Below are 12923 nucleotides of genomic sequence, written 5' to 3' on the forward strand. Positions count from 1 at the left end.
GCCGTGTTAGGAACCACAAAATAGCTTTACCATATTATCAATTGACCCATTGACCATACTATCATGATTCTCATACATGTTCATGCATAGACAAGTGCCGTGTTAGGAACCACAAAATAGCAACCTACCGACTAACATTCAAATTAACTGTTGCTCAAGTTAAATGAGATTTAGTTAACGACTCAAAAATAGCAAATTATGTCAATTTATATAGCAAATTATGTCAATTTATTTGTCAAAAGTTAAAATTTAATTTTTTTTTAGGGATAAAAATTTAATTTTTTTAATAAATATTTTTATTTGTAGAATCATTAGCATGTACCTTTAGGCTTTGTTTGCGAGTTGGGTTTTGGAGGGGAAGGAAAGACTTATGGAGAGGTAAACCCTTGTTTGCGAGTTTTAAAAAATAAGGGAAAGGTTTTTAGGGGGTTTAGAAGGGCTTCATTTGTTCAATTTTAAAGTTCCACCAAATTGGGGGGGGGGGGGGGGGGGGGGGGGGGGGGGGGGGGGTTATTCAAAACAGCTTATTCATCAAAAACAGCTTATTACGACCTCTTTTTCAAAAACAACTTATTGAAAACAGCTTATTCATCCAAAACAGCTTATTACAATCTCTTTTTGAAAAATAACTTATTCAAAACAGCTTATTTATCCAAAACAGCTTATTACGACCTCTTTTCAAAAAACAGCTTATTCAAAACAACTTATTTATGCAAAACAACTTATTACCACGTCTTTTTCAAAAACAGCTTATTCAAAACAACTTATTTAACCAAAACAGCTTATTACAACCTCTTTTCAAAAAACAGCTTATTCAAAACAACTTATTTATGCAAATCAGCTTTTAACGACCTCTTTTTCAAAATCAGCTTATTCAAAACAACTTATTCATCAAAAACAGCTTATTACGACCTCTTTTTCAAAAACAACTTATTGAAAACAGCTTATTCATCCAAAACAGCTTATTACAATCTCTTTTTCAAACACAACTTATTCAAAACAGCTTATTTATACAAAACAGCTTAATACGACAAATAGACGACAAACTCCTCATATAAGTTTAACTTTGCTCTATGTCCAAACTGGATTCAAAATACAAATATTGGTTAAGGTGTAAAAAACCCGTGCAATATTATCTAAGCACTCTTGGTTCTTTCTCCCAAATTTTTATTATAATTTTATAAAATAAAATGTTGGGTAAAATATGTTTTTGATCCCTATAAATATACCAACTTTTCGTTTTAGTCTCTCTAAAATTTTTCTTAAACTTTTAGTCCTTATAAAATTTTCAATCACTACTTTTGGTCCCTAATTTTAAGTTAATTTTTGTATTTTTTTTATGAAATTGTGCAGAAATGGGTAGAGTTTGTAAAATAATTTCTAAAAAAAAATTAGAATTTTTTAACAAAACATAAATTAAATATGAATTTTAACCATCCAAAATATAAAAATTCATATTAAATTCATGTTTTGTTAAAAAAAATCTAATTTTTTGGGGAGAAATTCTTATAATATTATGAATTTTTCTGTAAAATTTTATTCAAAAATATGAATTCTACATGTGAATTTACTTTAAAAGAGGGACTAAAAGTGAAGATAATTTTTTTTTAAAGACTAAAAGTTGAAGAAATTTTTTAGAGGGACTAAAACGAAAAATTGACATATTTATAGAGATGAAAACATATTCAACCCTAAAGGAATATACGAAAAATTGACATATTTATAGAGATGAAAACATATTCAACCTAAAGGAATATTAGGAAACCATGTTTTAAGTTTTAGAGTAATGATATTTTAACATCCATTTGATGACAACTTTGTTGACAACCTTGTTTTTCTCACTTCTTATTGGTCAAAAACAATGGAGAGAGAAAAAGGAAGAGAGAGGATAACAACATCATGTGAGTATGAGAGAGAAAGTTGTCCAAAAGTTATCAAAAAGTGGTTGTCAAAATATCATTTCTCTAAGTTTTAACACACACTTCTTAACACCATGTAATGTTTAGCTTTTAACACCCTATAATGTTTAGCTGGTTTATATGTTTGGTTTGAAAGGGCGCGTCAACAAAAAAAACCAGTGTACCTAAGAATTATTTTTTTAGAGAGCAAAGGGAAATAAATTGAGCATAACCTACGCAACTACTTTCCTTCTAGGAAGGTCATGTTCTTGAACAATTAATGGGTACCCTTCAATTTCAACTTCAACTTCAACTTCAACTTCAATCCATTGGTCAATTTCCAATTATACTTTGAAACCACTCCAATTATTTCAATGGCAATGGCACTTAACTCTGCTCTCTATATCGCAAAGATGGCTTGGATTGCTCTCAGTGGTTGGATCACTTCTTGTTTAACTATTGCTGATGAATTCGCTACTTCTCTTCGCTCTGGTGATATTGGCCCCTTCCATGTTGGTTGATACATTCAATTTCCCTTTCTGGGTATGCTTCAAGTTTTCTAATTTACAGCTACCCTTGAATCTAGACTTGTTTTCATGTATTGGGTGTGTGTCATTTGTGTGTTTTAAGTTTTGAAATTGTGTTTTAGGTTAGTGGTTTATGTGTTTGTTATTTGGGGTTTCCTTAAATCGAGGAATTATAGCATTTTAGATTACTTGTTAGTATATATTGTTAAGGGGTTTACATAAATTCAATTACAATAGCAATTGTTTTGTTCTCATCTCTTAACTTGTTAGTAGTTCATATTTGATTAGGTGATGGAGTTATGTAAGTCAAATTGGCAATTTAAATTCTTATACCCTGATTACTATTATAAAAAAAAACAAACACTTTTTAGGTTCATTGAATAACTGATGTATTTGGTCAATAATATAGACCAGATACATCAGTTACTCAAGGAATCTAAAAAATGATTTTTTGCTTATAATAGTGGCCAAAGTATATGGATGTATAAATTGAGATATTCAGAGTGGTGATTTATTAAGATAACTCATCTAGTGTGTGCTAAGAAATGATCAAAACAAACTCAATTTTGAAATACAATTGTCATCGTTTCTATTAAAATGCGAAGGACTACCACACCACAGGGCCATTATTGCTAAAGCAGGTATGAGCTGCTAAAGACTAAAGTAGCTGGCTCAGCTCATCTACTTTGTTGCTTTACACATGACCTTTTCAAAAGAAAGGGAAAATGTTACAATCTTTACATGATTTAAATGAAGTGTCCTTTGTATTTATTTAACCAGCTTTGTTAAAGTGTGAAATTGTACTTGTCATTTGTAGATATCAGGTTTACAGCTATCCTGATATTGATTTCAAAAGAATGAAATCCTACAAATTGATTTGAAAATAAAGGTTATGGCAGAAAATATCTTGAACAATAATTTTCTTTGATATTTCAGAATAGTATTTGATATTATGTATATATTAGATGCTTTTCTCTAGTGTAATTCCCTACATTAATGACATCATTATTACTTCCTAAAACAGAACATAGATCTTTTACTGAACTAGCAAATCTAGGTAAGACAAAGTATAGGTGCGATACATCATATGTGTTATCTTGAAAAAATCCTTGCCAACATTGCTTTGTGTTTAGCTCTCTAGCCTAAATAGAGTCCTATCATTCTTTCTGGATATAGAGAGAATCTCAACACATTGTTAGGAGCACTCCTTCTACAAAAGCAAATTTAATATTGTGTAAGCAAATTGTTCACCTATATGTTAAACTGATAAAATCATATACTAAATGCGTTTCATCTTTGCACTTAACAAGAGATAGATTCCATTCCAATTTTTAAAACTAGTAATGATTACCAACTTATTTAGAGTCTCCTGCTTGAATTTGAAATCCTGTCTTCAGCTTATAAAGACAAAGCAACCAATTACTAGCCAACATTCGAAAATAGGGACCTCATACAGAGATTATGGATTAGTGTCGGCTGTGACATTGTGGCAATAGAGGTTAATATGACAGATAAAAGATGTCATTGATATGAGAACACTAATAAATTTCACAAGATGGGTACTTACTAGGTATGCTCCAACTTTTCTAAGTTACAACTACCCTGGACTCTATACTTGTTGCCATGCATTGGGTGTGTGTGATTAGTGTTTCAAGGTGGAAATTGTGTTTTAGGTTAGTGGAGGATGTGTTTGTTATGTGGGATTTCCATAAATTGAGGAATTAATCAGGTAAATTGTTTAAGGTTATTTGATATAGCAGATTACTTAGTAGTACATACTGCTAAGGGGTTTACTCATAAAAACCCACTTGGGTTGGCCTAGTGGTATTGGCTTGGGACCTGGGAGTGTGCTCCTCCTCGAGGTCTCAGGTTCGATTCTCACCGGTGTCAATTTGGGTGGGCTAATTGAGCTTCTTAAAAAAAAGGGGTTTACTCATAAATTCAATTTACAAACACAGTCCTTTGGTTCTCATTTGATTAGGTGATGGAGTTATTTCAGTCAAATTGGCAATTTAAATTCATCTATGGTCGATGGATACCAACAGAGTGGTGATGTACTAAGTTTAGTCATTTTTATGCCAATGGTCCTATTTTAAACAGATTGTTAAATATGATAGTCATTGAGAATTTAAATGAATATTGTCGTGTGGTGGTACTAGCTGCATTGAGTTAGGCCATAAGCTATCATAAAAATTGTTTTCTCACTTTCTGTATATTATGTTGAGCTTTGAGGGTATTTCTACGAGTTAAGATAAGATAATGTTAAAGGGGGAAAGAAGTACAAAGGGATAAACTGAAATTTGAAGGATGCCATTAGGTATTATGTGAAATTATATAAAAACAATGAATTCTTATACCATTTTGATTTAGCCGATGGTTACAAAATTCAAGGTATGTAAATGCCATACACATTTTATTGCTACAGCTGCTCATTTCATTAATGTTTACAGTTTATCAGTTTGATACTGGGGACATAATAGACCAGCTATCCTTGAGCTGGAATGGAACATAGTTGTGTTTAATTCAGGGGTCCATACTTCCAGTGTAGAGTTTTATCCAATTAGCTATGTTTTTTTAGATTACCATTTTATTGTATGAAGTTTCCACTGTCGGGAAATTTGTGTGGTACAGAAGGTGTGTTCTGCCCCCTCCCAATCATATATATTTTTTTTCCATATACAAGAGTTAGGGATCGAACACTGACCACTTGCTTAAGCGCCCCAAGTCCCTTACCACTTGGACAAATCCATTATTGGTTTGTTAGTTATGCTTTATTTCGTTTAAACATAAATCATACTTCTAAAATGTTAAAGTGATTAAATAAAAGATTAGGATTGAATTGGAGTTTGCATCCTATTCCATGCTTTTGTACTTCTGGAACAGGTTTGGTTTACATTGTTGTGGTATTATCATCTTCATCATCATTCACAAATTGTCATCCAACTACTAGGATAGATAGATATAATTATATGGTTGCTTGGATCACATTAGTTCTCTAATGTCTCCTATCTTTAGATCTTGCTTAAAAAATTCAAACTAACATATTGTTTCAAGGGTACCTATAATAATAAGTTCAAAATTAGACCAACAACGTGTTGTCTTGCAAAAAAGGCTTTCAAACAGAGTATGTGCTTTTGTGTTTCATTGTCTTACAATTTCATGACATTGTCACGGTCTCTTGGTCTGGTCATTCATACCTTTTGGAGTGTTTTGTATTTTTTCCCCACAGATGAAGTTCAATGCGTATGGCATGATACAATTCAAATGGGAATAAAATGCAATAAAAAAGAAATAGGCATAAACAGAGGCACCCTAATAGGTAAATGAGTTATCACAATCACTTGTCTCTTAAAAATTTTACTCGTTTGTTTGGTTTACATGAAAGAATGTTATCATCATTGTCCCTATAATATTGTATGTATAACTCTTGAAAATCAAATAAATCAAGATGATACGCAATGAAATATTAAAATGAAATTTTTAACATCCATGAAAAAAAATATGGGTACTGGCATTCATAACATAGGATTAACCTATAATTTAAATTTACTTAAAAATATTAAAGTAGTGTGCTGTAAAATGATCTGATGATCTGATGTTCAGTACTATAACTATAAAAACCAGGAAGTGCGGAAATTGTCACCATAAATAAAATCACCCAACAACGCAAAGTATCAAAATGCCAAAAATGAAATAAAATAATAAAATAAACAACAAAATCCAGTAAATTATTTATATCCTGCCACAGAGGAGTTCCAAACTGCATTTCTCATCACTGAAGGAGGGGAGCGATATGATTCAACCTGTAGGCAGTATAAACAATTAAACTGATTACTACTATTATAAAATTATTTACACATGCAATAAAATTTAAAAACATATGTGGTTAAATTGTACTCTACATGATTGCATGAGTACAGGTAGCCGATCTAGAAACATAATGAGATAACTTATAATGCAAGTCTCTTCCTAATTTGATCTTAGCAATATAAGTGAAGAACATACCTATGTCAATGATGATCAAATAGTATCAACTATCAATTCTGAAAGTTCGGCTTACCGTTGTTTCCTATAAGACCAATAAAATAGTAGTGTCAGATTTGTGGCACAAAGCAAAGTCTTATCTTATGGGAGAGTGAGATAGTTTCTTACCTTGTTCTCCTGTTTGAGGGGAGTTATTATCACCCAAATTTATGAAGGGTGACCCATAAAAGTTGTTAAGTGTTTCTGTCAAACAAGTAGATGAACTATTATCACTAATGATTAATCCAAATTAAGCTTTATTGATGTAGAAAAACATTTTATATATTAAAAGGCACACATTAACCCATAGAAACACAAGTGAGAAGAGATACATACCAAAACCCATAGGAAAAAGATCAGACACATTTGGGAAGCTAAATTTTCTAGGACAAATTGAAGTAGGATGACCTAGGACTGCATCAATCCCATGATGTGAGCTGGACTCGGCATTAGTGAATGAAGTAGCTGAAGCATTAACAACATTTCCATCAACACCAAACATTTGAGGAGAATAACTTGAATATCCAGGTTTTGATGCGTTCATCCCACCATTGATTCCTTGTTGCATACCCATGTTTGTGTTACGAGTATAAGCCATGCTTGGAATATCTCCTTGAACAAACATATCAGCCTTACCGAACGATGATCCTCCGTGATTAAACACGTTAGTGAATGGCATAGTTGAAGCACCATCAACTTTTCCATCAGCACCAAACATGTGAGGAGAATAACTTGAATTATCAGGTTTAGATATGGTCATTCCTCCATTAACTCCTTGTTGCATACCCATGTTTGAGTTCTGAGTAAAAGTCATGCTTGGAATATTTCCATGAGCATGCATATCAACCATACCAAATGATGATCCTTTGTTATTAAACAGATCAGATAAATTGGATACCACACCATGTTGCAGATTTTTTGAGTTCAAGCCTTCTGGAGTTTGCACAGACACATGAGAATATGCTGAATTTTTAGAATGATAGAAGTTAAACAGAATACAGGTAGAGATTTTTCCTATTATTGATAATAGTGGAGATAGAAACTTACTAGCAGATTCATTAGAATTGGGTAATGATGCAACATTTGCTTGTGAGTCCATTAATTCTTTTTGTTTTTCCAACAATTCATTGAATTTCTCTATTTGTTGCTTCAGCGCCAATCTTGTATAATAAGCTTTGAAGAACTCAGGATTTTGTTCATTAAGTTTTTGCCAAACTGAAAAAATGAGAGGGTAAATTACTTAGTAATAAAGAACACCAAAAGGTGGGTGCATGCAAGGTGGCTGGAAAAAGAAATAATGGAAGATTTGAAATAAAACCATCAACTGCATTAGTAACTTAACAAATAATTACGCTTGAGGTTTTAGATCACTGGTAAGAGTTTAACCTTGCGGCCACAACAAACAAAGTTCAAATATCTTTAAAGATAGTTGTAAAATTATCATAACATATTATTAAGCTTAAGTTGAGTCATATGTATGGAAAAACTGATTATCTTCCTTAGAAGGCCAGTTCAAATTATTAAATTCTATAGTAATTATAAGAGAAAATAGAATATGCATTATCAATGTAAAATAATTCTACACCGTCATCCAATAACAACTATGTATTTTGCTAAATTGTCCAGCTATATCCTACTTTATTAGTATGATGTGGATAAATAGTTGATTCCTATTGAATTTTCGTGTAAAATTAATTAATATTACTAAAAAAAAGCCATTTGAGGAGGATGTATTTATAATTTTGAACATTCATAAACTATAATGACGACGTTTCACATATTTAAGGATCAAAATGAATGTTTAAGAAAACAAAGGTACCTATTTTAGTAAACTTAGGCTCTATTTTTGCTTTCTCATGCAGTGTGCTCACTATTTCTTTCGGGGTCATATACAACAATATGCATCGTTCTATGAGATCCTGCACCTGTAGGAAGACAAGTAATCCAAAATAAAAAAAAGTTATTTTTAGTAAATCTCTCATAGTTGTAAAATGTGAACTGAACGGAAGATGTAATAGACTAATAGTGAAGAGATTTGGAAGAGGGGAGAGGGAACACCAACAAGGATTTGCTTATGTAAAAAAACAACACAGTTTTCTTATAACTTTGTCAAACCATTATCTTATTATGGTATAAGTTGATTTAACAGTTGAGATCAAAATTGTGTTGATTTTTACAGCACCAACATGAAGAACATTCTCTCTCAGTTTCAACAGAGGAACTTGTTATTAGGGCTTTGAATTTACTTTATTTTGTTCTACTTCGTATAATTAAACAAGAATTTGGTTTCCAAAATATCTATTTAATTTGGTAAGCTGAAATTAGTGAGGTACGTTGTTAAAAACAAATGTCACTCAAACACATTTTTTGACATTTAGGTACCCAACAATAATTCTTTTCTTTGTGAATTAATTTTTTTTTTTTTTAAAATATAGAAGAGTATGTTTCTAACACAAATACAAAATTGTTTTAGCCCGTCAAAAGAACAGGATTGTTTCATTAACCACTTTCACTACTTCATTAACCACAAAAATACATTTTTTTAAGGACCCACAAAAATATGTTATTTGTCAAAAAAAAATGTTATTAACAACTTATTTAACATATATCTCATTAATCACAAACTACATGTTATTTTAACCACATATTTTACATAAATATATATACTTCTAGCATTTTGGAACCAAACAAACCCTATCTACTAATTAAAAAATAGAACCTCATTCTATAAAATTTTCCAACTGCATAAAACCACGAGAACAATTGCAATACACATTTTTTTTCAAAATCCTAAAGAAATCCCATTAGTTTTCATATTGAAAACAATTATCAAAACAAACACAAAAAAAAGGTAAAAAAAAAAAAAAACAAAGATGATTACTTTGTTTATTTTCGCAAAATTCTATTCTAAATCAACAATCAATAGATATAAGCATTTAAGTTGATCACTTATTCACATGCAAGTGAAGTGTATCATATCATTAGAGAGATGTCAATTAATTACCTGGTCAACATGTTGACGAGTAATAGTAGTATGCATTGCGGATCCACTTGACATATCGCAAATCTTAGAGATAATATTAACAACTAATTAGAAACATAAATAAATTGTGCCAAAAAAAAAAAGAAACATAAATAAATATAAAAGAAAAACAATTAATAACAAAGAAAAGTTAATTCCTTCAAAAAAAAATAAAGAAAAGTTAAAGTGTCACAAAACTTCAAAGAAAAAAAATACGCACATCTAAAGTAAAACTTGAAATCAATCATGAACAATATTCGTGATGAAAATAAGAACGCAACACAGGAAAAACAATATATGTAAACTCAAATTGAACACATTCAAGATTCACATTTCTATAATCAAATAACCTGTAAAAACTTGAAAGATAAAAATAAAAAAGAAAATATAATGAAAGTTTAGTTGCATATATAAAATGAGATTCAGATGAACTAATAAAAGACACGGCGGTCACCCAAGAACCATATATAATCAGAATATTGAGTAATAATAAAAAATAATAAGAAAAATGGTAAAGAGTGTTCTTTTTTCCTTCATAAAAATATATATTCAATGTACAAAATCAAATTATTTGACTTTTTGAATAAATAACATTTTTATCTAGTTATTATAATTAACGAGTACATACGTACATGCATGAATTTTGAGCTGAAAAATAGTTATTTCCTCGTCCTATTTATAATAAATAGTTTGACTTTATAAATTTATTGAATAATTGATGTATCTAATCTGAAATATATATCAAATACATCGATTATTTAACGAATCTAAAACTTCAATTGTTTCTTGTCCATAGGACCGGAGGGAGTACTATACAAGAAGAAAGATAGATTTGAGAATTAAAAACGTGCAATTAATTGGAGAATTGACACAATTCATGCACTAACTTATGCATTTTTTTAGAGACGCTAACTTATGCACTTAGTGGCCAAAAATTTATTTTTAAGATAAATAAATAGAGAATCTAAAATTCGAACCCCTACTCTGCATAACGCAACGTTCGAGTCATGTTCACATGGGCTTTTTTACATAATATTAACGCGGAAATAAATAACAAATTCATTTTAAAGTCATAATGTGAAGTAAAACGTGCAGCTAATCCAATCATGTGATGTAAAAAAAAAAATGCAGCTAATCCACTCAAAAAACATATAGGTTGGAGAACGAATAAGGTGCATTACCATGTTATTCAATAATCATAATCAATTTTCTCCAAAAATATTAATAAAAATCACATAAAAATGTTCAAATAAGGTGTTTGATAAAAAAGATTAGATGTTATAATCATAAAAGCATATAAAATATCAACAAAACAAAAAAACAAAAAACAAACATAAAAATTGTGTAATAAGTATGAATCGATGAGAAAACTAGAAGAAAAAAGAAAAGAAAACACCTTGATCAGTATATAAAAGAAAAAAGCGTGTACCTATTTTCCAAGTCTTGAAAGTCTCTTTTTGTCACTCTCTTCTCTGGTGATTTTTCTTTCTCCCATTGCCAATTCACTCAACCTCTCTATTTATAATGATAATTCATGTTTTATATTTTAGGAAATAAAACTTTGCATTATTTTTAATTAGATTAAATCAGTAATTTTGGATTTCTTTTTTAAAAACCTGCCTTAATTAAGATAATAGAATCTGATTTATTTAATTTTCAAAATACTTTCCTTAATTAATATAATAGAATCAGATTTTAATAATTTTTTGGTCAAAAATAAATTAGACTAAGATTTTATTTCTTTTTAAAAAACTTTCCTTACAAATAATTAAATATTAAATATACTCCTTCAAAAAAAAAGTTAAATATACAAAAATTGTTCCTAATTAACTCAAAGTCATATTTGTTTTTTTTTTGGTTACAAAATCATATTTATTTGTATTAGTTTATAATTTTCGTTATATATACGAAAAGACGAACACTCACGTGCCCGTCTTTCCAATCTTTATTTCACTAACATTTCTTTATTTCACTAACATTTGAAAATTATGAACGATATCTTTTTGTGAAATTTTGATTTTTGATTAAAACTAAAAATATAAACGTTTGTTGCTTTCAAATTATAACAAACCAATTTAACTATGATTATTTAAATTAATGACACCAACAATATTGCAATAAAATATAATCTAAATTTTTTTTAATGACACCAACGACAATCTTTATTATAGAAAAAGTTGTTTAATGATATAATTGTATAATAAAAATGTTCAATTAAAAGATAGTTATTTTTAACAAACAAGATTTTTAGTTTTCAAATTTCCGATAATTTTGGCATAGATTTAGATTTCAAAAAGAATTGAGTTGACAAGGGTATTTATGTCGAGAAAAAGGTCGGACCATAAGTAACTAATTAGAAGTTGTTATTTACTAAGAGTGTTGTTGTTCTCACATCCGGTGTTTCTTAAAAACACATGGAAATGACCAAAAAAACTTAATGGTAGTTAACTGCTGCTGGTGGATTTTTGGTCTTTTCCATGTGTTTCTAAGAAACAATGGATGTGAGAACAACAAGTCTCATAGACCAAAGCCAAATCCTCACAACCCATAACCCATTATTCCAGTTTAGGCCCAATAAGATGATCATCTGCAGCTGCATACCACATGCACTGATGAAGAGCCCCCGTGCACTAGAGAACGCGCTCAGAGCACACCATATGATTAAACATCACTCGACTATCGAGTCATAAAGGTATAATCAACTTATCCTTTTTGAGAGTCTACAAGTAGAGCGGACCACAATGGAACCAGGTACACACCCTTATTATGAGAAATCACCTTAAAGCACCTTGAAACCTCGGTGACTCGAGTGTTTGAGTGTCTTTGCAAGTACACCCTTCACATTGGGGAAGGACATCCCTCAACCAGAGTTAAAGTTGCTTCGCTCCTCCTATGGCTGATACTTCTATTCTCCGGCAAGAACATTTAATAGCGCTATTTGTGGGAACGAAGTTCTAAGAACCTCGTTTCCAAAATCCTCTTTACCTTTTAACTAATGCAAAAAAATACCTAGAAGTATCATCAAAACCATAGCAGCTACACGATCTCATATGTTGGCAAGCGTCATTGTTAGAACTTAGAACAGCTTCATCATTGCACGAAATGCTAGCACCAACAATCATTCCTACGATGACTCCACTGCCACAACAGAAGGAATAACGCGTACAATTGCTCATTGACACAACCAAATGACATGAGGATCGATATGTAGAAGAGGTCGAAAGCTATGTGCGAAATCGCACCGGGGATTGTTTGTATGACTTATACTACCAGATGAGGAAATGTCGGTAAAAGTTGAAGAGAAAACTGAGACTAATCAGAGAATTCATTTGGAGGTGGAGCAGCTAATTTCAAAAAAACAGATGATACAAAACATATAAAGCAACAAAAAACACAAGATGATTCTGAGAACTTATATTACAGCCTGGTCAGGGACAAAAAAGAGACAGAAGA

At 30.7% G+C, this 12923-nt stretch overlaps 2 protein-coding genes across 3 annotated transcripts; one reads left to right on the forward strand and one right to left on the reverse strand.

Moving 5' to 3' along the window:
* Positions 1-2045: 2045 nt before the first annotated feature.
* Positions 2046-2679, forward strand: LOC146909662 (uncharacterized). Its single transcript, XM_085730654.1, has one exon. It carries the CDS (start codon positions 2273-2275, stop codon positions 2417-2419), a length of 147 nt encoding a protein of 48 aa, XP_085586780.1. The 5' UTR covers positions 2046-2272; the 3' UTR covers positions 2420-2679.
* LOC146909663 (uncharacterized) lies at positions 2080-10946 on the reverse strand. Of its 2 annotated transcripts, XM_085730653.1 has the most exons (8): positions 10900-10946; positions 9453-9515; positions 8268-8373; positions 7496-7663; positions 6785-7411; positions 6578-6652; positions 6431-6494; positions 2080-6228 (listed from the first exon to the last, which is right to left on the reverse strand). In XM_085730653.1, the coding sequence occupies exons 2-7, from the start codon at positions 9504-9506 to the stop codon at positions 6463-6465; spliced, it is 1062 nt and encodes a 353-aa protein (XP_085586779.1). In that variant the 5' UTR covers positions 9507-9515; positions 10900-10946; the 3' UTR covers positions 2080-6228; positions 6431-6462. The 2 variants fall into 2 exon arrangements, with proteins under 2 accessions (XP_085586779.1, XP_085586778.1); XM_085730652.1 differs by lacking the exons at positions 9453-9515; positions 10900-10946 and having other exon boundaries at positions 8268-9316.
* Positions 10947-12923: the final 1977 nt, after the last annotated feature.

The sequence above is a fragment of the Medicago sativa genome, chromosome 7, assembly GCF_051527215.1.
Source record: "Medicago sativa cultivar Bolivia chromosome 7, Bolivia_mono, whole genome shotgun sequence".
In the NCBI taxonomy this organism is placed as follows: domain Eukaryota; kingdom Viridiplantae; phylum Streptophyta; class Magnoliopsida; order Fabales; family Fabaceae; genus Medicago; species Medicago sativa.

Excerpts from the sequence above, each read along its gene's own strand:
- LOC146909662 (XM_085730654.1), top strand. The coding sequence starts at position 2,273 with ATGGCAATGGCACTTAACTCTGCTCTCTATATCGCAAAGATGGCTTGG.
- LOC146909663 (XM_085730652.1), bottom strand. The coding sequence starts at position 8,430 with ATGAGAGATTTACTAAAAATAACTTTTTTTTATTTTGGATTACTTGTC. Across the intron at positions 7,664-8,267 it reads GCCTAAGTTTACTAAAATAG|TTTGGCAAAAACTTAATGAA; the intron begins GTACCTTTGTTT and ends TCATTTTTTCAG. Across the intron at positions 6,495-6,577 it reads CCCTCAAACAGGAGAACAAG|GAAACAACGGTAAGCCGAAC; the intron begins GTAAGAAACTAT and ends TTGGTCTTATAG.